The 25210-nt window shown below is 45.3% G+C and overlaps 1 protein-coding gene across 1 annotated transcript in view; it reads right to left on the bottom strand.

The window, feature by feature from the left end:
* The window catches only part of sf3a1 (splicing factor 3a, subunit 1), a 48121-nt gene that overhangs the window by 6000 nt on the left and 16911 nt on the right, over positions 1-25210 (bottom strand). Inside the window, exons 9-15 of the mRNA XM_038785345.1 lie at positions 18771-18956; positions 17474-17595; positions 16419-16655; positions 12451-12655; positions 10131-10279; positions 3342-3443; positions 2527-2598 (exon numbers count right to left, since the gene is read on the bottom strand). Coding sequence (XP_038641273.1) covers positions 2527-2598; positions 3342-3443; positions 10131-10279; positions 12451-12655; positions 16419-16655; positions 17474-17595; positions 18771-18956 — 1073 coding nt within the window. The remainder of the gene's footprint in view (positions 1-2526; positions 2599-3341; positions 3444-10130; positions 10280-12450; positions 12656-16418; positions 16656-17473; positions 17596-18770; positions 18957-25210) is intronic.

The raw sequence follows: 25210 nt of genomic DNA, 5'->3' as shown, positions 1-25210 counted from the left end.
AAAGAGTGGAAAGGCAAGTTGTGGGAGGGATACAAACAGTTTGTAAAGAAATATTGACAGGTTAGGCAAGTGGGTAGAAAGTTGGCAAACGGAGTTTAATATGGGAAAATGTGAAGTTATTCATTTTGAAAGGGAGAACAAAAGAACAGTATTATTTGAATGGAGAAAAACATTTGTGCATGAAACGCAGAAAACTAGCACACAGGTGCAGCAGGTAACTGGGTAAGCTAATGGAATCTTGACCCTTATTTCAAGGGGATTGGAGTACAAGAGTAGGTAAGTATTGTTGCAACTGTACACGGTACGAGTGCGAACACATTTGGAGTACAGTGAACAGTTTCGGTCCTCTTATTTAATGAAATATATAATTTTGTTGGAGGCGGTTTGGAAAAGATTCAGTCGGATGATCCCGGTATGGAGGGATTGTCTTATGAGAAAAAGTTAAACAGGTAACAACTTTACTCATTGGAATTGAGAATAATGAGAAACGATCTCATTGAAACCTATAGGATTCTTAAGGGGATTGACAGGGTAAATACTGAGAAGATGTTCCCCTCATGGGACAGTCTAGGACCAGAGGGCAGTCTCAGAATAAAGAGGTGCCAATTTAGGACTGAAAGTAGTAATTTCTTCTCTGAGGGTTGTGAGTCATTGGAGCTCCTTGCCTCAGAGAGCTGAGAGGGCAGAGTCCTTGTGTATATTTAAGGCCGAGACAGACAGATTCTTGATCAGCAAAGGAATCAAGGGTTACGGGAAAAGGGCAAGAAAGTGGACTTGAGGAATGTCAAATCAGCCACGATCCTATTGAATGATAGAGCAAGCTCGAGGGGCCAAATGGCCTACTCCTGTTTCTATTCTTATGGTCTTTGATATTCATGACCCAACCAAAGTCATCTTGCAATCATGTCTCTGTAATAGTCACACACATTTATTTTATTTGCACTAACAATTCATCTTTTTTTGCTATTAATTTTTTAAAATAAAGAGTACCCAACTATTTTCCAATTAAGGGGCAATTTAATGTCGCCAATCCACCTAGTGCCTTGTTGCTGTCTGGCAGCAGAGGTCCCCACTGGAGGTCCCTCTGTGGAGGAGCCCTCCCCCTCAATCTTGGGGACCTGGGGTGGAAGGTGCTGCATGTAGCAGTACCATACAATCACCGATTGCATCGGTTCACGGACTCCCAAGAAGCCTGCCATTTTTTCCGCTTGGGGAGTCCGTGGACCATGTCTATGTTATATGTTTTAGGCTGCACCTCCTTTTTAGTTTTCTAACCAATCTTTTGCTGGAGTTTTGTTTGCACTTCAGCCCCACGCTCCTGATCTATGGGCACCCAGTGCAGAGGGGGACGGGGAAGGCGGAGGACCTCCTTGTTAACCTGCTCCTGGGCCTGGTGAGGCACGCCATTTATAGGTCCAGGCAGCCGGCGACCGAGAGGGTTGTCCGGGCAGACTGTCTGCCCCTCTTCCACGGCTACATTCGCAGCCGGGTGTTCCCGGAAAAGGAGCATACGATGTCCATGGGCACCATCGAGGCCGTTCGTGTCCGGTGGGCACCGCAGGGATTGGGGTGTTTTATTGCACCCTTTAATTGCACTCTTATTTGATGTTTTAAGTTTCCATTGATCTTTGCTATATTCAGGCAGTGCTTTGTCCCTCAGTTTGTTTTCTTTCTTCTGTTTTGTTGGGGACCTCATGAGTGGCCAATCCACCTACCCTGCACATCTTTGGATTGTGGGGGTGAGACCCACCCAGACATGGGGAGAATGTGCAAACTCCACACGGACAGTAACCCAGATCGAACCTGGCTCCTCAGTGCCATGAGGCAGCAATGCTAACCACTGCGCCATTGTGTCGCCCATTTTTTTTTGCTATGAATGTTGCGCACCTTCAGATACAGAACCTTTAATTCTGTCTTTGAGGGCAGCACGGTGGAGCAGTGGCTAGCACTGCTGCCTCACGGCACCGAGGTCACAGGTTCAATCCCGGCTCTGGGTCACTGTCCGTGTGGAGTTTGCACATTCTCCCCATGTCTGCGTGGGTTACAACACCACAACCCAAAGGTGCAGGGTAGGTGGATTGGCTACGCTAAATTACCCCTTAATTGGAAAAAAATTGGGCACTCAAAATTTATATTTAAAAAAAAATGTCTTTTTGTACCATTTTCATAATTTCTGGCCTTATCTGCTGGTACAGTCTTAAGTTTGTACACTCTGTCCCTTCCTGCCACACTCTGGTTATCATTCCCTCCATCACTATCCTGCTTAATTATCTCATTGGTTTCCTTTGAGTTACATCTCCTCTCATGTGATCCCTTGCCCATACTATTCACTTTAAAGCCCTCTCTACCACCCAGCTATATTTCACATAGTTATGAATATGTTACAGTTCATTACCCAACAACCGTTAGTTACTAAATGTTAAATATATAAAGCTAAAAACGTTTCAAAGTATTAATAGCAACAGAAGCATGTATATAAATGTAACTAAAACCATTTTCTCTCAATTAAAGCTCTGCAATTTATACCTCATATTGAAGCTTCTGTTTACCAGCAGGCATTCCTGTAGCCTCATGGATTTTCACCTTGACAACAGACACCTGAAAAAAACAAACATATGCATATCAAGATCACTTGATTGCAAGTCAAAAAACAATATTAAAAGTTCATGTAAATGACTAATGAAGCCAACTGAGCAAATCAATAGTAAAGTCGCCATAGTCCCAGATGACCAGAGGCTGCTTTCCTGAGGGGGGGGGGGGGGGGGGGGGGGGGAGAGCTGACTGGTAGTGGTTTAACCCGAGGATCACCACATCTCAGGTGAGGGGCAAGGTTGAGAAAGTGGGGCCTTCATGAATAACCTCAACCAGGTCCAGAAATTAAATCCGCACTGTCGGCCTTGTTCTGCATCACAAACCATCTGTCCAGCCAACGGAGCTAAACAGTCAATACAATAAAGAATACAGGAGAACTTTCACCCAGATTAAGTATTTAGAATGTGGTGCTTGCTACCAAATGGAGCAGTTGATGTGCATAGATACATTTATTGCGTAGCTGGATAGATACACAAAAGGAAAGGATTAGAAGAATGTACTCATATGGTTAGATAAAGTAGAGTAGTAGGGAGCAAGATACATTTGTTGGCCAAATGGCCCATTTTGGTTCTGTAAAAACCACATAACCAAGCACGGTGATGTGTACAAGAAAAACAACATGTGAAAAGGATCTCCTTGAAAGGTTAAATATTTGTTCCATTTTCAATGCATTTTTAACATATTATTTTGCTGCAAGAAATCAATTAGAATCCAAATTCACATCTTACATTTTCATAGCATATCCATACCTGGTCTGTTAGAGGAAGAGTGAAAACGAGGACCTGGCCATTCAGCTTCCATTCAGACTTATCCTGCATGTTAGGTACCTGTATCTTGACTGTGACTGGACCCTTAAAGAAAGAAAATTGATCATATTTGGAGTTGCAAAATTGTTTTGTTGAATAAAAATGTAATCTTGTATTCACTATAAAAAAAGGCAGTTATTTTCTGATATGCATGCAAGTAAGCACCAAAAGTGTATATGCAATGTGCTCTTCATATTACTTTAAGGAATCGAGAATACCAAGAGCTAATCTTGGAAGTACAATGCAAGATACATGAAAGTCCCAAAACGGACTTCCCGTAGCGGCCATGGTCGCACATTTGATAACTCCTGCCAGGGACGGACTTCTGGACCTTTTGCCCCTGTTTTTTTCCGGATTTTATGGGATAAATCGGTGAAGAGTGAGACAGTGAGGAGAAATCCCCCTCCAGTGTATGGAGAATTGGACCAGAAGTTGCCGTGTGAGAAGACACGAGCAGAGCTGGTAAAGCATGGCGGAGAAGCAGGGCCGCGGGGAGGTGGCACAGTGGTTGACGGAGCAGCAGGTGAAGTTTTTCGAATATTGCTTCACCAAGCTGAAGAAGGATACACTGGACCCGATTAAGGCTTCGATTGATCAAGTTGTGCAGAATCAAAAACACGGGAGAGCGATCCAGAAGGTGGAGAAAAAGGTGTCCGAGCACGAGGAGTACATAACCGTGCTGTAGACTAAGGTATAGATGATGAACGACCGCCAGAAAAGAATGCAGGAGAAGCTGGAGGTTCTGGAGAACAGGTCCAGGAGGCAGAATCTTAGAATTGGCCTTCCTGAAGGCAGTGAGGGATCGGATGCGAGGACTTGTGTGATGGACATGCTGGAGAAGTTGATGGGGGCTGAGGCATTCCCTCAGCCCCTGGAAGTGGATAGAGTACACAGAACCCCCGCAAAGAAGCCCCGAGTGAACGAGCCGCCGAGGGCCATGGTGGTACGCTTTCACTGTTTCCTGGACAAGGAACACGTTCTGCGGTTGGCCAAGAAGGAACGGAGCAGCAAATGGGAGAACCGTGAGCTGCGCATTTATCAGGACTGGGCGCAGATCTGGCGAATAGGCGAGCTGGGTTTAATCGGGCAAAAACGGCACTCTTTAAGAAGGGGTTGAAGTTTGGGATGCTGTACCCAGCCCGTCTGTGGGTCACACATGAGGAACGGGACTTCTACTTTGAAACACCAGACAAAGTATGGACTTTTATTAAAGAAAAGAGGCTGAAGGTGAATTAAAAGACACTGAAGCCTTGGCGAAGAACGGTTGCGGCGATTTGTTGTGCTGGGGAACTATAAATATAAGTAGTGCTATGTGTAATAAGGGGCTGTTTGGATGGCTAAAGGTAACTGTCTTGCAGGGAGCTGGTTCGAGGCAGGGGGGATGGGCTTTGGGGTTGGTTCTGCTTTTTGGGTGATTATTTTTCTAAAGTGGCTGCTTCTTCACTGTTTTTTCTGATGTTTGTTTACTGGGGAATGTGATGCTTTTAAAATGTTTGTCCATGTGGGGGATGAGAGAACAATGGGGAGACAGACTGCCTGGTGCCAGGGGCGTGCACGATCAAGTCAGCATGGGTCAGCTGACTCTTGGAAGCACAGTGTGGGGTGAGCAGGTGTTGAGCTGGAGCTTGACCTGGGGGGGTTGGTTTTCTAGTATTGTTGGGGGGGGGGGGGGGCTGCTTTGCTGACAGGGGAGGAACTGTTACTAGCGGACAAATGTGATTTCGGGAAAGGCGACTGCCCGCCGGGGGGGGGGGGTTTCCTCGAGGAAGCGGAGGGCACGAGCTAAAGGCTGGCGGGAAACACGGTGGCGCACTGGTTAGCACTGCTGCGGCGCCACAGACTACACAAGATTGAGGAAGGGGTGGGTTAGCCATGTGTTCCACTCAGGACTGGACTCAAAGACCAGGGTAGTATTGATCTTGATCAACAAACGAATGGCATTCGAGGCAGGGAGAATCGTGTCAGACAAGGGGGGTAAGTGGTGAGTGGGAAGCTGGAGGGGGTGCGGGTGGTACTCGTGAACATATATGCTTCAAATTGGGACGATGTGGAATTTATGAGCAGGTTTTAGGTAAGATCCCAGACTTAAGAGTCACATAACCTGATCATGGGAGGAGACTTTAACACAGTCATTGATCCGGAATTGGACCGATCAAAATCCAGGAAAGGGAGGAGGCCGGCTGTGGCAAAGGAATTGAAGGGGTTTATGGAACAGATGGGCGAAGTAGACCCATGGACGTTTCCACGGCCAAGGCAAAGGAGTTTTCCTTTTTCTCACATGTCCACAAGGTATACTCTAGCATCGACATTTTTGTTCTGAGCAGGGCGCCAATACCGGAGGTGGTAGATACTGAGTACTCGGCAATAGCAGTATCGGATCATCATTGGGTGGATCTACAGATTAGTGTGGAGAGAGGTCAACACCCACGGTGGAGACTGGATGTGGGGTTGCTGGCGGACGAAACGGTCCGTGGGCAGGTTAACAAGTCCATCCAGAACTACCTGGAAACAAATGATAGTGTTGGTCTCCGCAGCGACGGTTTGGGAAGCTCTGAATTAATCTCGATACGGGCCCACTGAGAAAAGGCGGAACGGGCTGAGAGGGATAGATTAGTGGACAGGAGATACTTGGAGGCCCCGGACGTGGGGCTACTGTGGGAGCGGCGGAGGTTACAGGCGGAGTTTGGGCTGTTGACCACAGGGAAAGTGGTGGAACAGTTGAGGAAGGCAAGGGGGGCGATTTAGGAGTACGGGGAAAAGGCAAGCAGAATGCTTGTGCACCAGCTCAGGAAAAGGGAGGCGGCCAGGGAGATTGGTAAAGTAAAGAGTAGAGGCGGGAATATTGTCCTGGACCCAGTGGGGCTGAACGAGGTATTTAAGGACTTCTATAGTAAACTATACGAGTCGGAACCCCCAGCTAGGTGGAGGTTGATGAGGCAGTTTTTGGATCAGTTGAGGTTCCCGAGGGTAGATGAGAATCTGGTGGAAGGGCAGGGACCCCAATTGAGATTGAGGAAATAATTAAGGGGCTGGAGGGCATGCAGTCAGGAAAGGCCCCGGGGCCTGACGGCTACCCGGTGGAATTCTATAAGAAGTTTTCAGAGATATTGAGTCCACTGCTGGTGAGGACATTTAATGAAGCAAGAGAGAAGGGAGTCCTTCCCCCAACAATGTCACAGGCCTTGATTTCATTGATCCTGAAACAGAAGAAGGATCCAGTGCAATGCGAGTCATACAGGCCAATTTCTCTACTGAATATGGATGCCAAACTGCTGGCTAAGATACTGGCCACAAGGATAGAGGACTGTGTCCGGGGGGGGTAATAGGGGAAGACCAGACGGGATTTGTAAAGGGCAGGCAACTCAAGGCCAATGTTCGAAGCCTTTTAAATGTTATTATGATGCCCTCAGAAGGAGAGGAGGCAGTAGTAGTGCTAGCGATGGATGCGGAGACGACGTTTGATTGGGTGGAGTGGAATTACCTGTGGGAGGCGGTGGGAAGGTTTGGGTTTGGTGAGGGCTTTATTGACTGGGTGCGGTTGCTCTATCAGGCACCAGTAGCGAGTGTGCGTAAGAACCGGCTAAGGTCAGATACTTTAAAGTACACCGAGGGACGAGGCAAGGGTGCACCCTCTCCTCGTTACAGTTTGCTCTGGCCATAGAGCCATTGGCCATGGCGTTAAGAGCCTCGAGGAACTGGAAAGGGCTGGTTCGGGGTGGGGGGTGGAGCACCGGGTCTCATTTTACGCAGATGACCTGCTCTTGTACATTTCAGACCCGTTGGAGGGGATGGGCGAAGTAATGCGAATCCTGGGGGAATTTAGCAATTTTTCAGGGTATAAATTGAACATGGGATAAAGCGAGATGTTCACGCTCCAGGCAAGAGGACTGAAGAGACTGGGAGAGCTGCCGCTTAGAATGGTAGGGAAGAGCTTTCGATATCTAGGAATCCAGGTGGCCCGGGAATGGGAGGCACTGCACAAGTTAAACCTATCCCAGTTGGTAGAACAAATGGAAGGGGACTTTAAGAGATGGGACATACTCCCGCTATCACTGGCAGGGAGGGTACAGACTGTGAAAATGACGGTCCTCCCAGATTTCTGTTTGTCCTTCAGTGCCTCCCCATCTTCACCCAAAGGCCTTTTTCAAGCGGGTGAATAAGGTTATTTCGGGCTTAGTGTGGGCAGGTAAAACCCGGCGAGTGAAGAAAGTGTTGCTGGAGCGCAGTCGGGGGGAGGGTGGGTTGGTGCTGCCGAACTTCTGCAATTACAACAGGGCAGCTAATATAGCCATGATCAGGAAGTGGGGGAGGGGTCGCCATGGGAGCAGATGGAGGCGGTGTCATGCAAAGACACCAGTTTGGGAGCACTGATAACGCCACCTCTTCTGTTCCCGCCGGCCCGATACTCCACAAGTCCGGTAATGGTGGAGAATAATCATTGGTTTATACCGGGTTGGCTAGATGCTGGGTTCTGGAGTTGACGAAGGGCAGGAATTAGAAGGATGGGAAATCTATTTATAGACGGGAACTTTCCCAGCTTGAAACCCTTGGATGATAAATAAATTTGAATTGCCAGCAGGGAACGGGTTTAAGTTTTTGCAGGTGCGCGACTTCCCGAGAAAACAGGTGCCGGCCTTTCCCTCCTGCGCCATGGGGATACAGGATAGAGTAGTTTCCGGTACCTGGGTGGGAGAAGGGAAGGTTTCAGATATTTACCAGGAGCTTTCGGAGGCGGAGGAAACTCCGGTGGAGGAGCTTACGGGCAAGTGGGAGGACGAGCTAGGAGGAGAGATAGAGGCGGGTCTGTGGGCGGATGCCCTAAGCAGGGTTAATACCTCCTCATCATGTGCCAGGCTCAGCCTGATACAATTTAAGGTAGTCCACCGGGCACATATGACAGCGGCTGGGATGAGCAGGTTTTTCGGGGCAGAAGATTGGTGTGCGAGTTGCGCGGGAAGCCCAGCAAATCATGTCCATATGTTTTGGGCATGCCTGAAGCTTAGAGGGTTTTGCTAAGGCAATGTCCACGGTGCTAAAAATATGGATGCTGCCGAGTCCAGAGGTAGCGATCTTTCGAGTGTCGGAGGAGCCGGGAGTTCAGGGGGCAAAAGAGGCTGACGTCTTGGCTTTTGCCTTCCTGGTCGCCCGGAGACAGATCTTGTTAATGTGGAGGGACTTGAAGCCCCCGAATGTAGAGACCTGGGTTAGTGACATGGCTGGGTGTCTCAGTCTCGATGGTTGGGGTGTGTGAAATTTGAGATGGGGGGGGGTATACTTATTATACTATGTTGATGTAATTGTTTATGTTATTTCTCTAAAAAATTTCAAATACCTTAATAAAAATATTTTTAAAGAAAAGAAAGTCCCAAAATGAAACTGAACTGTTGGTAGAAAGAGCGTGTATACAAATATTGGAAGAAACTAAAAATAAAAAGGTTACATTTAAGAGTTTGTGCTAGCAGTTTGGCTATTTTCACATGATGCATATATAACATAACAGTGGAATTACTCCTGTATAAACAGAAACTTCTTTTCAGAAGGAAAAACAAGGAACAGGACTATACATGCAATAGAAAGAACTTGCATGGTTCATATACATAAATCCCAAACAAGAAAACACAGGTAGATAAAGCCATCAAACCAACAGCATTCTAGAATAGATGTTTAGTACCAAGTAAATGAAAATAATAAAATTTGTACAAATGTCTGGTTAGGCGAGTTACAGAGATGTGTGCAGTTTAAAAAAAATTTTTTTTTTTTTTTTTTTTAAAAAAGAGTACCCAATTATTATTTTTCCAATTAAGGGCCAATTTAGCGTGGCCAATCCACCGGACCTGCACATCTTTGGGTTGTGGGGGTGAAACCCACGCAGACATGGGTGAATTGCTCCTTAATTGAAAAAAAAGAATTGGGTAATCTAAACTTTTTTTTAAATTTAAAAATTGGCCAGAAAAAGGGAAGAGAGAAACTATAGTTAGAGGAATTTGAGATACAAGACCATGTTAACTGCAAAGTGAGGTTATTTAGCAAAGGTTTTTTTTAAAAATGAGGAAGGATTTTGATTGAATGAATCGGGAAGACTACTTCCTTCAATTGGTGATTCAGTTAGGGGGATCATCAATTTACCAATTTCACTAAGTTAATGGAAGAGTTTTTGAAGAGATTGATTTATACAGAGTGTTTGTTGTTGGGAACATGACTTGACACAAGAGTGGTTGAAGTAGAGATAATTATACATTTTCATGGAAAATTGGATGAATACTTGAAAGAGAACAAGATACAGGGGGGGGTGGGAGAGATCAGAATATTAGTTTTAGATTGCTCCAACAAAAAAAGTCAGCACAAACATGATAGGGTTAATTCTCTCCTACTGTACAGAAAACATGTATATATTTTTTTAAACGATGATAAATTATTTTTAATAACTAATAGTCAAAATTATTGAATTTAGTATAGTTTATGGATTCATAAATATATTCAGGCACTATATGTTCCTTCCCATGGAGAAATCCATGAGCGTGGTGAGGAAAAATTTCTAAATTTAATAAAAATATAATATTTCGTTGTTAACTAATGGCAACTTAGATGAATGAAAACACTTGCTAGTACACTCAGCGATTGACTGAGATTAGACAAGACAAACTATATCAACTATCATGAACACTGCCCAAATGTGTCCTTAAATTTTAACTGAGCATTTATGACTTAATTTTTAAACAGTGTAAAACATACCTTGCTTCTTCGCAGAAACTCTTCCTCTGGGATAAGATTATCCTCGCTTTTCATCTTTTTGGTTGCTGGTTCATCTTCTAGAGGTGGTGGTGGACGAGGAAGTGAAGAAGGAATCGGAGCAGGAACCACTGGAGGTGCAGGTACAAATGCTGAATGTAACAATGAGAGAAAGGAGTTACTTTACAAGTCCTTCCTCTGAAACATAATATCCTGTCCAATATGAAGATAAGAACATAAATAAACAATGTATGTGGGTCACATTTTGTATAATTCACTGTAAGATGTCACACCCCATGTTAATTTTGTGCCCTATGTGATCGTAAAGCCCTGTCACTTGCACCCAAGCTTCAGAATGCATTTTTAAAAAATAATTTAAAAGATGTTGGCGTCATTGGCTTGGTCAGCATTTATTGTCCATTCCTCGTTGTTCTCGAGACGATGGTGGTGAGCTGCCTTCTTGAACCGCTGCAGTCCCAGAGGTGTAGATACACCCACAATGCTGTTAAGGAGAGATCCAGGATTTTGACCCGCAAACATGAACGGAACAGCAATATTTTTTAAAGTCAGGATGATCAGTGGCTTGGAGGGGACCTCCGGGTGGTGGTATTCCCAAGTCTCTGCTGCCCTTGTCTTTCTATATGGCAGTGGTTGTTCTGCCCAAGGAATCCTGGTGAGTTCCTGTAGTGCATCTTGTAGATGGTAACACTGCTGCCACTGTTTGTCGATGGTGGACAGATTGAATATTTGTGGAAGGAGTAGCAATCAAGTGGCTGCTTTGTCCTGGACGGTGTGGACCTTATTGAGTGTTGCTGGAGCTGTACTCATTCAGTTAAGTGGAGAGTATTCCATCACTCCTGATTTGTGCCTTGTAGAAGGTGGGCAGGCTTGAGAACTTAGAAGGCGAGTTACTCGCTGCAGGATTCCTAGCCTTTGCCTTGCTCTTGTAGCCACAGTATTTATATGGCTAATCCAGTTCAGTTTCTGGTCAAAGGGAAACCCCAGGATTTTGATAGTGGGGGATTCAGCAATGGTAATGCTATTGAATGTTAAGGGGTGATGGTTAGATCCTCTCTTTTTGGAGATGGTCATTGCCTGGCACGTAGCATGACTGTTACTTGCCACTCGTCAGCCTAAGGCTGGTTATTGTCCAGGCCTTGCTGCGTTTGGACATAGATTGCTTCAGCATCTCCTATCAAACTATATCAACTACATTGATTTACTAAAAATATCAATTTCATGAATGCAGAGCAATTATATCTCCATAAAGGGGCAGTAAATGTCATTTTAGCATTAACATATCCTGTGCATTATATGGTTATGTCCCTGTTCTCAAAACAATGTTTTCTTTCATTTACTTAGAAACATTCACAAGGAATGAATGCACATTTGTAGCACCTTTAAGAGCCTCAGGATGCAGGGGCAGCACGTTGGCGCAGTGGTTAGCACTGCTGCCTCACAGCGCCAAGGACCCGGATTCAATCCTGGCCCCGGGTTACCGTCATGTGGAGTTTGCATATTCTCCTCGTTCCTGCGTGGGTCTCAGCCCACAACGCAAAGGTGTGCAGAGTAGGTGAATTGGCCACCCAAAACTGCCCCTTAATTGTAAAAAAAAATTGGGAACTTTAAAATTAAAAAAAAAAGTTCAGGATGCTCCAAAGTGCTTCACAATTACAAGTGTAGTCACTGTTATAATGTGGGTAAAGCAACAGCCAATTTACGCACAGCAAGCTCCCACAAATAACAACAACATTAACAATCAGATAATCTGTTTCTAAAAGTGTTGGTTGAGAAATAGAACATCGACTAGAACACCAGGTGAATTCCCCCAGTTATTCTTTGCAAAGGTACCATGGTATCTCTTATGACCAACTGAGAGGACAGACAAGGTCTCGGTCCTATCACATTATCCAAAGGACGGCATCTCCGAAAATGAAACACTCCCTCAATCCTGCACTGAAATGTCAACCTGGATAATGTGGTTCAATGGGGCTTCTAATGTTCAGAAGGTGTCTGTGTTAACAGTGTCCCAAGACCTTACAGCAGATCACTAATTTGTATTTTTATAAAATCCCTATTTTCGTTAGTTAATTTCCCCTGCTATTGCTTCGGAACAAAAACAAAGTTATCTGCTTTTGTCCGATTCCATAATTCCCAACAGATGCATGGAAGCCCATTTTTTTGTGTCAGACAAGCATACTGCTAATGCACAAATCCATGTAGGGAACAATTGCTGGTTGGAAATTTTGGCTGAGAAACAAATCATTTGGATTCACAAACAGATTTAGAATGGAAAATTGGAAAGTCTTTTAAATAATCTTACTTGCTGGTACCACCATTGGTGGTGGGCGTGGAGTTAAAACTGGTGCCGATGGAGGCATTGGTACAATGTTGATTCGAGGTCCGGGGATCATTGGGGGCATAGGAGCTGATAAAACAGGTCCAGGTGCCAATCGAATAACAGGAGACATTGGTGGTCTGGGGATAATTGGCATTGATGACATAATATTCCGGACAGGAGGCGGCATCTGAATGATAAAAAAACATTACAATTGTACATAATGTAAATAATATTAAATCTTCATATATTTCCTGTCTACACTGTATATGTTCCGTAATACAAACTTGATTCAGAAACAACCCTGTATTTGAAACTACAAAAGATAGGCAGAGGATGGCACTGATCCAGCAGAAGCGCAAGAGGCGTATAGAGGGAACTTAAAGAGGAAATTAGGAGAGCAAAAGGGACGTGAAAGGATACTGGTAAGTAAAATAAAGGAAAATCCCAAGTTGTTTTACAAGTACATTGAGGAAAAAAGAATAACTAGGGAAAGAGTAGGGCCCTTTAAGGATTACAATGGTAATGTGTGTGTGTGTGTGTGTGTGTGGGTGGAGCCAGGGGATGTAGTAGGGTTCTAAATAGATTTCACTCGTGAGAGGACAGTGTGGGTATAGAAATCAGGGAAAAGGACTGTAATAAAATTAAAGAGATTAACATAGACTGAAAGGAGATTCTGAGTGGTCTGACAGGCTTAAAAGTAGACTAATCTCCAGGGCCAGATAAACCAGGGGCTGGTTTAGCTCTATGGGCTAGACAGCTGGTTTGTGATGCAGAACAAGGCCAGCAGCACCAGCTGAGAGTTCTGAATCCTCCCTCGGTGTACCTGAACAGGCGCCGGAATGTGGCGACTAGGGTTTTTCCCACAGTAACTTCATTGCAGTGTTACTGTAAGCCTACTTGTGACAATAAAGTTTTATTATTATTATTAAATGCATCTCAGGTTGTTGAGTGAGGCAAGAGAAGAAATAGCAGGGGCACTGGCAATAATTTTCAATTTCTCTCTGGGCACCGGAGAGGTACCGAAGGACAGCGAATGTGGTACCATTATTCAAGAAGGGAATAAGGGATAAACCAGAAAACTACAGGCCAGTCACTGTAACATCAGTAGTGGGGAAACTATTGAAAAAAATTCTGAGACACAGAATTAATATGCATTTGGAGTGGCAGGGATTAATCAAGAACAGTCAGCATGGTTTTGTTAAGGGGAGGTCATGTCTGACCAAATTGATTGAATTTTTCGAAGAGGTGACCATGTGTGTAGATGAGGGAAACATATTTGATATAGTCTACTTGGACTTCTGCAAGGCGTTTAATAAGGTACCCCCATGGGAGACTGATAGTGAGGGTCAGAGCCCTTGGGACCCAAGGAAATTTGACAAATCAGATCCAGATTTGTCAGAGTGGCAGGAAGCAGAGGGTGATGGTCGAGGAGCATTTTGCAGACGGACGCCTGTGTCCAGTGGGGTCCTGAAGGGATCAGTGTTGGGGCCCTGCTGTTTGTGGTTTAAAAAATGATTTAAATAGGAATGTAGAATCAGTAGGTTTGTGAATAATACAAAAATTGGTGGGGTGGTAAATAGTGAGGAGGATAGCCTTAGATTACAGGAGGATTATAGATGGGCTGATCAGTGGCAAATGGAATTCAATCCAGATAAGTGTGAGGTGATGCATTTGGCAAGGAAATACAAAATAAATGGCAGGACCGCTGGAAGCACCAAGGATCAGAGGGATCTTGGTGTGCATATATACCGTTCCCTTAAGGTAGCAGAGCAGGTAGTACAGTGGTTAAGAAGGTATTCCGCGGGTAAAGAAGGCGATGTTGGAGAGGAACCGCAGCGAGGGAGGGCTGGCTTTGCCGAGTCTGGTCAATTATTACTGGGCGGCCAACATCGCTATGATAAGGAAGTGGATGGTGGGTACGGGGTCTATTTGGGAGCGGGTGGAGGCGGCTTCGTGCAGGGGCTCCAGTTTGGAAGCCCTGGTCACGGCTCCTCTACCGCTGCCGCCGGCCAAGTACACCACCAGCCCGGTAGTGGTGGCGACCCTGCGGATATGGGGCCAGTGGAGGAGGCATGTGGGGGAGATGGGGGCGTCTGTCTGGGCGCCAATCTGCGACAACCATCGGTTTGCCCCCGGCAGTATGGATGGGGGGTTCCGAGTATGGCGGCGAGCAGGGGCGGGAAGGGTGGGTGATATGTTCCTGGAAGGGAGCTTCGCGAGTTTGAGGAGCTTGGAGGAGAAATTTGGGGTGGTAAGGGGAAATGATTTTAGATACCTACAGTTGCGGGACTTTGTTCGTAGACAGGTCCCATCTTTCCCGCGCCTCCCGCCAATGGGGATCCTAGACAGAATAGTCTCTGGGAGGGATGAAGGGGAGGGTAGAGTCTCGGGTATTTATAAGGTGCTCATGAGGGAGGAAGGGTCCCAGACAGAGGAACTGAAACTTAAATGGGAGGAGGAGCTAGGCGGGGAAATGGAGGATGGGCTGTGGGCAGAGGCCCTGAGTAGGGTAAACTCGACCGCGACATGTGCTAGGCTCGGGCTGATCCAATTTAAGGTCGTTCACCGGGCCCATATGACGGTGGCTCGGATGAGCAAATTTTTCGGGATAGAGGACAAATGCGCTAGGTGTGCGGGAGGACCAGCGAACCATGTTCACATGTTTTGGGCATGCCCTGAGCTGAGGGGGTACTGGGAGGGATTTGCGGGGGTCATGTCCCAGGTGCTAAAAACAAGGGTGGTGATGAGCCCAGGGGTGGCAATTTTTGGGGTTTCGGAAGACCCGGGCGTCCAGGGGGAGAAAGAGGCCGATGTGCTGGCCTTTGCTTCCCTGATAGCCCGGCGACGAATACTATTGGCGTGGAGGGACTCAAAGCCCCCGAAGACGGAGTGGTGGCTAGCGGACATGTCGAGTTTCCTGGGGATGGAAAAAATCAAGTTCGCCTTGAGGGGTTCTGTGCAGGGGTTCACCCGGAGGTGGCAACCATTTATTGACTTCTTTGCGGGAGAGTGAGCGTCAGCAGGGGGGGGGGGGGGGGGGGGGGGTTAGAGTAGAGTAGGAGGGAAAATATGGCGGGTAGTACCGATGGGAGGGGAGCGGGCTTGTGCAATATGTTACGGTGGAAGTATTGAAAGAACGTGGATGTTTGCACATTTTTGCCTTTTTTGCTTCCTTTCTGATGATGTCTGTAACTGTTTATAAAGCCAAAAACTACCTCAATAAAATTGTTTATTAAAAAAAAAGAAGGTATATGGTATACTTGCTTTTATTAGTCGAGGCATAGGTTTAAGAGCAGGGAGAATATGCTGGGATTGTATGGAATGTTAATTAGGCCACTGCTAGAGTATTGTATGCAGTTCTGGAATCCACATTTCAGGAGGGATATAACAACACTTGAAAAGGGTGGAGAGGAGATTTACTAGGATATTGCCTGGGCTGGAGAGCTTTAGTTATGAAGAGAGGTTGGATAAACTTGGATTGTTTTCCTTGGAGCAGAGGAGACGGAGGGGGGGGGGGGGGGGGGGGGGGGACATGATTGAGATGTATAAAATTATGAGGGGGCATAGACAGGAAGAAACTTTTCTTCTTGGTGGAGGGATCAATGACCAGGGGGCATAGATTTAAGGTAAAGGGCAGGAGGTTTAGAGGGGATGTGAGGGGAAACTTTTTTTACCCATAGAGTGGTGGGAGTGCAGACACTCACTGCCTGAAATGGTGGGTATCATTTAAGAAGTATTTAGATCTGCACTTACGATCCCAAGGCATATCGGCTATGGGCCAAGTGCTGGGAAATGGGATTAGAATGGTTGTTTTTGACTGGCACAGACTCGATGGGCCAAAGAACCTTTTCTGTGTTGTATAACTCAGATATTGTATAGATTATTGTTTCGAACAATCCTCATGCAGAAATGTTTGTTGTAATCATTTTTAAAACCATTGTTAAACTTACAGAAGGTGGTCGGGGCATTGATGCTATTGGTGGAACATTCATTGAAGAATTTGATACATTAGAAAGAGGTTGGGGTAAATCAGCAGGTTTGCTTGGTCCAATTTTCTCTTTGGTATCATCCTCTGGAACCAATCCCTTGGCCTTGTGGATGGCTTCAATCTGCTCCTGCAGAGTGATGTTGGCTTGTGCAGCTTGTTGTGTACGTGCCATACTGCCAGAATGACCATCCCAAGTAACCTTTGTCACAAGAAAATCAATGAATATAATCATTACTTATTGGCTTTTTAAAATGTACAACCAATAAACAGCATGTCTGCAATCTTTTTTTTTGCATTAAGCAAAGCTGGCTTTCCTCCATTCTCTTAAAATAATCTAGATAACCTGTTTTTAAAAATTCATTTAGGGGTGTGGGGGTCACTGATTAGGCCAGCATTTATTGCCCATCCCTAGTTGCCCTTCAGAGATGGTGGTGAGCTGCCTTTTTGAATCGCTGCAGTCCCGGATAAAGGTACACCCACTGTGCTGTTAGGGAGGGAGTTCCAGGACTTTGCCCTAGCGATAGTGAAAGAACGGCGATATATTTTCAATTCAGGGTGGAGAGTGGCTTGGAGGGTAACCTCCAGGTGGTGGGGTTCCCAAGTATCTACTACTCTTGACCGACTTTAACTGAGGCAATAACTTTTATTTCTGAATGTTTTCCCAGGATGAACAAGCAGACCACATCCATTATCAGCATTCTGCATTATACTGTCACAGCACTTTCCATAGTTTAATTTCCTTTAGCACAGTATTTTATAACAAGCCGTTGCTAAAATTTGGAATAGTCAATTACAACAGTTACTCATTCCCAATTAATCATTACTGTGTCAGTGAAAAAGAATGGTGAATGAATTTATATGCGTAAACAACCAGATGTCTGTGTGCAGTTTATGCATGGGAAAGGTTATGGTTAATTTGTGAAATTGCAGTACTAAGAAGCAACATGAAATCTGCTTCTAAACACAGTTTGAGTAATCAGTAAGTTACCAAAGACTCTTAGTAATGGGCGTATATACCTTCTCTTCTGGTTTCTGAATTTCTTCTTCACCAATCTTCTTACCGATGGCCGTTTCTTCCACACCAAAGATATCAGTACGTCGCTCAGCCAGTTGCTTCAAGCTACTTTCAATATCCAGACCTGATGGAGAAAACAGATCAAATCAGAAGAGAGTTCTATCCTAATAATTATGCAAATAAGAAACATAACATTTGCAGAATTTTTCATTAGAATTATTGTTTTTGGGACTAACAATAGAAAGATTTCAGCAGGGGGCAGCATTTTTCATAATTAATCAATGGAACAAGACTTATCACATCAAGGAAGACTAAACTAGTGTTTCTATGCTGCCGTTAATTGGCCATTTTATTTTATTTTTTTAAATTTAGAGTGTCCAATCAATTTTTTTTGCAATTAAGGGGCAATTTAGCGTGGCCAATCCACCTAGTGTGCCCATCTTTTGGGTTGTGGGGGCGAAACCCACGCAAACACGGGGAGAATGTGCAAACTCCACGCGGACAGTGACCCAGAGCCGGGATCGAACCTGGGATCTCGGCGCTGTGAGGCAACAGGACTAACCCACTGCGCCACTGTGCTGCCCTAATTGGCCGTTTTAAAGCAAAGAGCACATTAACAAGTGGCATCAAACGACTAGAGCATAAAAATATTGAAGATTGTTCAGTAGAACACACTTCTCTTTAAGGAGAATACATGCTAGATGTAAATTCGGACTAAACTATGATGAAAAGTTTCTCCAGAGCATCTACTGACTGGCTGCAGATCAGCACTAGATGTAGGGTAGTTTGCAAGTTGTGTACTCTCAACCAAGTTGAGGAAAAACTGGATTTGTGCAAGACAAAACTTTTAAAAATATATATGTGAACTGAAAATAATTTTGCATTTTAAAACAATAATAATAATAATTGCTTATTGTCACAAGTAGGCTTCAATGAAGTTACTATGAAAAGCCCCTAGTCACCACATTCAGGCGCCTGTTCGGGGAGGCTGGTACGGGAATTGAACCCGCACTGCTGCCTTGTTCTGGATTACAAGTCAGCTGTTTAGCCCACTGTGCTAAACCATCCTCTTTTTAGCCCACTGTACTAAACCAGCCCTAAGTATAAACAGATGAAAATAAGTAAACTCGATTATTAAGTGCGTATGAGGGAAAGGAATTACCTGGAACAATGATTACAGTCACAACTGAGAAACAAAACACACTTATTTTTAATATTGATGAATAAATCAGAACTATTGCTGGAAACCAAGTTCCCCTTTTAGGCAATGCTTCCTATGGGACGGCCAGTGCTACTTGCCTGGAGCATAAACTTCATCTTCACTCTGCTTCTCTCTAATTGAGCGTTCACGTTGCTCAAGCCAACGAGGATCCAACAGCCCAATACGCATGTGCTCCTGCATTTTGCTGGCAGGAATCTTTTCCCCAGTGATTGGAGAAATTAAATACTCATCAGGTGCAGGCGCACCAGTCACTGGTTTTGAAGCTAAACGGAATACAAACAAGTTATTTGTTAGTTTACTATTCAATAATTGAGTAAAATATATACTTATATATAATGTATATAATTTATATATATATAAAAATAAAGTAGGAGTAAAAATAGATATGGATACACATATTGAAGTACAAATTCACACCACATTAAGTAGATTTGTTTCTTCACAGTTCAAAAAGTACAGGCACTAAGTTGTTGAATCAAACAAATCAGAAACAAGGCTCCTGCATCATCATTGTATTTGTCTTTGCATCTATCAAATACAAATGATGCAGAGGCATTAATGAGACATTAGCAACATATATTAAAAAAATATTCACTATTAAAGTAATTTAAGGTTACACAGCTGCTTTATCCAGTATGTGAAATAGAAAAATATGGATACATGTATAATACTACAAAAGCCAATCAGGTATAGAAACCCTAAATTTTGCAGATATACATTTTAAGACGCACTGAAGTTATTGTGCCCTAAAACACCAAGGACTTTCTAAATATCCAAAATGACAATATGTCAACTGTACAACCGAGCTATAGATCTGCACTAATGAAATAAATGTTTTGAACTTATACAAGCACTGTACCTATCACTCAAATATTTTAACACTTTCCCAAATATACTTATTTACTCTGAAGTGATTTACTGCTGTGATGTAGTGGTTCAGCGGATTCTTGTAATAACCCAATAGGTTCACTCGAGTCCTTTCGGGAAGGGAACCTGCCAACTGTACACGTTCTGGCCTACATCTAACTTCAGTCCCACTCAACATGGCAGACTTGTAATGCCTTTGTGGCAATGAGGAATGGGAAATAAATGCGGTCTTGCCAGCATTGCCTAAATTCTAAGAACAAACATTTTTTAAAACACTAGGTTCCACAAACAGCAATAAAGTGAATGGTTTGTTTTTCTGGTGTTAGTTTCAGCAAGTATTGGTTAAGACATTGGAGGAGTTCACTCTCCTTCTCCCAGAAGTACCATGGTATTCACCTGAAGAGACTGGTGGGACCCTAGCTGGATATGAAAGACAACATCTACAGCAATACAGAAGTGTAATCCTGAGCGGTGTTGACCAATACATTAGCCACTATTCACATATGGATAATTAGTTTGAAGACCAGGGGGGTAGCAATTCTGATCAGTAAGGGTGTGGCATTCGAGGCTGGGATAATTGTGGTAGATAAGGGGGGCAGGTATATAATGGTGAGTGGAAAGTGGGAGGGTGTCCGGGTGGTGTTTGTGAGCGGCTATGTTCCGAATTGGGATGATGTGGAATTTATGAGACGCATGAGAGGCAAAATCCTGGACTTAAGAGTCACACAACCTGGTCATGGGGGGAGACTTTAACAGTCATTGACCCCGAGCTGGACCGGTCGAAATCCAGGACAGGGAAGCAACTGGCAGTGACTAAGGAACTGAAGGGTTTTATGGAACAGATGGGGGGGGGGGGGGGGTGGATCCCTGGAGGTTCGCGCGGCCGAGAGCGAAGGAGTTCTCTTTTGTCTCCCACGTTCATAAAGGTTTATTCCAGCATTTACTTTTTTGTCTTGAGCAGGGCGTTAATCCCAAAGGTGGCGGAGACAGAATACTCGGCAATCACAGTCTCGGACCATGCCCCACACTGGGTGGATCTGCGGCTTAGTGAGGAGAGAGGGCAGCGCGCATTCTGGAGACTGGATGTGGGGCTGCTGACGGAAGAAGAGGTTTGCGGGCGGATTAACAGGAACATCCAGGATTGCCTGGAAACAAACGATACGGCAATGGTCTGGGAGGCTCTGAAGGCAGTTGTCAGAGGGGAACTCATCTCAATTCGATCCCATAGGGAAAAGAGAGAAAGAGCTGAGAGGGAGAGACTGGTAGAGGAGGTACTCCGAGTGGACAGGAGATACGCGGAGGCCCCCGAGGCAGGGCTACTGAGGGAGTGGCGGAGTCTGCAGGCGGAGTTTGAACTGCTGACCACAGGGAAAGCGGTAGCACAGCTGAGGAAGGCAAGGGGGCAGTCTATGAATATGGGGAGAAAGAGAGTAGAATGCTGGCACGCCAACTGCGAAAGAGGGAGGCGGCCAGGGAAATCGGAGGAGTAAAGAATAAGGAAGGTAACACGGTCTTGGATCCGGGGGGGGGGGGAACGGAGTCTTTAAGGAGTTCTATAGTAAACTATACAAGTTGGAGCCCCTGACGGGAGCGGAAGGGATGAGGCAATTTTTGGACTAGTTGAGGTTTCCAAAGGTGGAAGAGGACTTGGTGGAGGGGCTGGGAGCCCCGATTGAATTGGAGGAGATTGTCAAGGGTATAGGGGGCATGCAATCGGGGAAAGCCCCGGGGCTGGACGGTTACCAGGTAGAATTCTATGAGAAATTTTCAGAAATATTGACCCCGCTCCTGATGAGGACTTCAATGAGGCTAGAGAGAAAGGAACCCCAACCCCCAACAATGTCACAGGACTTGATGTCACTCATTCTTAAACGAGGGAAGGACCCGGAACATTGCGGGTCATACAGGCCGATTTCGCTTTTAAACGTGCCAAATTGCTAGCTAAGGTTCTGGCCACAAGAACGGAGGATTGCGTCCCAGGGGTGATAGAGGAAGACCAGACTGGGTTTGTTAACGGCAGACAACTCAATACCAATGTCCGGAGACTTTTTAATATTATGGTGCCCTCAGAGGGAGGAGAGGCGGAGGTGGTAACAGCGATGGACGCAGAGAAAGCCTTTGACCGGGTTGAGTAGGAGTACCTGTGGGAAACGCTGGGGAGGTTGGGGTTTGGCAAGGGCTTTATTGGCTGGGTGAAATTGCTGTACCTGGCGCCTGTAGCAAGTGTATGTACAAACCGGGTGAGGTCAGGGTACTTCGAGCTTCACCGGGGAATAAGGCAAGGGTGTCCCCTCTCCCCGTTACTATTTGCCCTAGCTATAGAACCACTAGCTATGGCACTGAGAGCCTCGAGAAACCATCGGGTCTCGCTATATGCGGATGATTTACTCCTGTACATTTCAGACCCTGTGGAGGGGATGGGGGAGGTTCTGCGTATCCGGAGGGATTTGGTAGTTTTTCAGGGTACAAACTGAATATGGGAAAGAGCAAGTTGTTTGTGATCCAGGCCAAGGAGCTGGAGGAGAGACCGAAAGAGCTGTCGCTCAGGATTGTTTTCTTAACTGGGTATACAGGTGGCCAGGAAATGGGATGCCCTGCACAGGCTCAACCTGACTCGGTTAGTGGAACAAATGGAAGGGGACTTTAAAAGGTGGGACATGCTCCCTCTGTCACTGGAAGGGAGGGTGCAGACCGTGAAAATGACTGCCCTCCCCAGATTTTTGTTTGTCTTTCAGTGCCTCCCCCATCTTCATCCACAAGGCCTTTTTTAAGCGGGTGAGTAGGATCATTATGGGCTTTGTGCGGACGAATAAGACCCCATGAGTAAGGAGATCGCTGTTGGAGCGCAGCCGCCGAACTTTCGCAACTACTACTGGGCGGCCAATATAGCTATGATTAGGAAGTGGGCGATGGGGGTGGGGTGTGGGAGCAGCGTCATGTAAAGGTACTAGTCTGGGAGCTTTGATAACGGCTCCTTTGCCGTTCTCGCCGACCCGTTACTCCACAAGTCCGGTGGTGGTGGTGACACTGCGGATCTGGGGATAGCGGAGGAGGTACAAGAAGGTGGAGGGAACATCGGTCTGGACCCCGATATGCAACAACCACAGGTTTGTCCCGGGTAGGATGGATGGTTGGCTCCAGAGCTGGCAGGCATCAGAAGGATGGGATATCTGTTCATAGACGGAAGCTTTCCCAGTTTGAAGGCGCTAGAGGACAAATTTAATCTGCCGCCATAAAACGCCTTTAAATATCTTCAAGTACAAGCCTTCCTGAACAAAACAGGTAGTGGCCTTTCCGACGCTGCTGCCACTAAGGATACAGGACAGGGTGGTCTCCGGCACCTGGGTGGGGGAGGGGAGGGTGTCGGATATCTACCAGGAACTACAGGAGAGGGAGGAAACCCAGGTCGAGGAGCTCAAAGGCAAGTGGGAGGACGAGCTAGGTGAGGGGTCGGAAGCGGGTCTGTGGGCAGAGGTCCTGGGCAGGGTTAATTCCTCCTTATCATGTGACAGGCTCAGTCTAATTCAATTTAAGGTGGTCCATCGGGCACACATGACGGCAGCGAGAATGAGCAAGTTTTTTGGGGTAGAAGACAGTTGTATGAGGTGCAAGGGCAGCCCTGCAAACCATGTCCACATGTTTTGGGCATGCCCGGAGCTTAGAGAGTTCTGGCAAGGGTTCGCAAGGGCAATGTCCAAGATGCTTAACACACAGGTGGTGCCGAGTCTAGAGATAGCAATCACTGGAGTGTCAGATGACCCGGGAATTCAGGGGGCGAAAGAGGCCGAGGTCTTGGCCTTTGCCTCCCTAGTAGCCCGGAGACGGATTTTATTAATGTGGAGGGACTCGAAGCCCCCGAGTGTAGAGATATAACCCATGTCGGGTTAACGACATGGCTGGGTTTCTCAGCCTCGAGAAAATAAAGTTTTCCGTAAGAGGGTCTACACTAGGGTTCTCTTGAGATGGCAGCCGTTCATCGACTTTCCTCGGGGAAATTAAAATGTCAGCAGCAGCAGCAATCCGTAAAGGGGGGTGGGGTGAGTGCTTCATTGGGATGGTGTGGGAAGAGGGAAGACTGGGTTGCTTGTGGTAATGTCTAACTGTTATTGTATATTCTCTTTTTATACTATGTTAATGTTCACTCTATTTTGTTTTGTTATTATTGTTACTACTGTTTTACTATGAAAAATTCTGCAAAACCTTAATAAAAATACATTAAAAAAACATATGGATAATTAGGAATCCCAATGTGGCGTATTGTGTGTCAAGTGACTGCAATTTTCATTTGCAAAGTACACGCCTGTGTCCTTCCATGTGTTCGTTGGAAAATGGTCAAGATGAAAAGGGCTTGCAAGTGAATGTTCTACTTGATATACATGTGAAGCACATGAGTGCATGTAAAGAATTTTCTCCTGTGGATCGTCAGAAATGTTATTGGTCTATACTGTTGTCTTGTAATGGGACTTGATCCCATAGTTTTTTGGCTCGGAGGCAAAGATCTTCCAAAAAGAGTTAAGCTGACATTTGTTGATATAGCATACAAAATTCACCATTACTTGGTGGGGGCGGGGGGCAGGTTTGTGGGAATGTCTTTGTGCACAGTACTGGCATTTAATCACTTGGAGCAACAGAGTGGCTGCAGGTAGGAACTGGAGGTGGGTGTTAAAGATTCGTTGGGGGTGTCACATGATCCGAGTGCAGGGGAGGCCGTGTTTTCACGAGCTCGGGCTCTACTCATCTTTTAATCCTTCATTTTATCCAAACACACAGTCTATATATTTTTTGCATTCTTTCAAAAAACGCAGTATGTCTTGCATTCTGTCCCTAAATGATGTTGGTCCAAGTTTGCTGATGAGAAGCCGAGTTGAACCAGAGAATTCTCATTTGACGGAGGTCGGAGGTGCTGGGGTGGGGCCAGCTTGCAGTGGCGGTTTTAGTGAACGGGCACACACTTTGGTGGTGCTGTATGCATCGGGTTGAGGGGATATAAAGACAATAATCCAGCACGAATTTTGGAGAAGAGAGCAAGAGTGCCGGGCTAAACGCCGGAAACCAGTATTTGTTATATTTTGCACTGTAACAAATCACTTGCTCCAACACTGGAGTAACTTCAGAACCAAACATCTGGAAATGCTTCATTATTACACACAGATCCTTTAATCCGCCGCCAAAAATTTATGTTTCCAGATTAGTAGTTTATGAAAAATAAAGCAGCATGGTGCCAGTTTCATACATGTATGTATGCAAGGTTCAAGTGGATTTTATTGCCCATGGCAACAGTAGCTTATTCACCATAAAGTAATGATTTTGGATGCCTACGTTATTTATATAAACAGAATGAACAAAAAAATATAAATCACTCCTGCCCGTACAGATTTTCACTTAGAGGTGTTCTGGCTATACCGTACTCCCATGTGAGCACTGCGTAAAATTAAATACTCGTAAGACATGGTTTTGAATTCCTACTCTGTAAACGGTTTCATTTCATGGATGCCTCAATGTTTCTACTTTCATTTTGTGCTAGGCAGATCATTTGAAATGATACAACACAATTAAGGGGAAATAGGACATATAATGAATAGTTATAATATTAATTGCACTAGATTCGAGAGAAATAGAGTGAGTAATTTAATGATAGTTTTATGACAGA

This window comes from Scyliorhinus canicula, chromosome 1, assembly GCF_902713615.1.
Source record: "Scyliorhinus canicula chromosome 1, sScyCan1.1, whole genome shotgun sequence".
NCBI lineage: Eukaryota > Metazoa > Chordata > Chondrichthyes > Carcharhiniformes > Scyliorhinidae > Scyliorhinus > Scyliorhinus canicula.
Note: the sequence above shows the minus strand (reverse complement) of the source record. Positions and strands in the feature narration are given on the sequence as shown.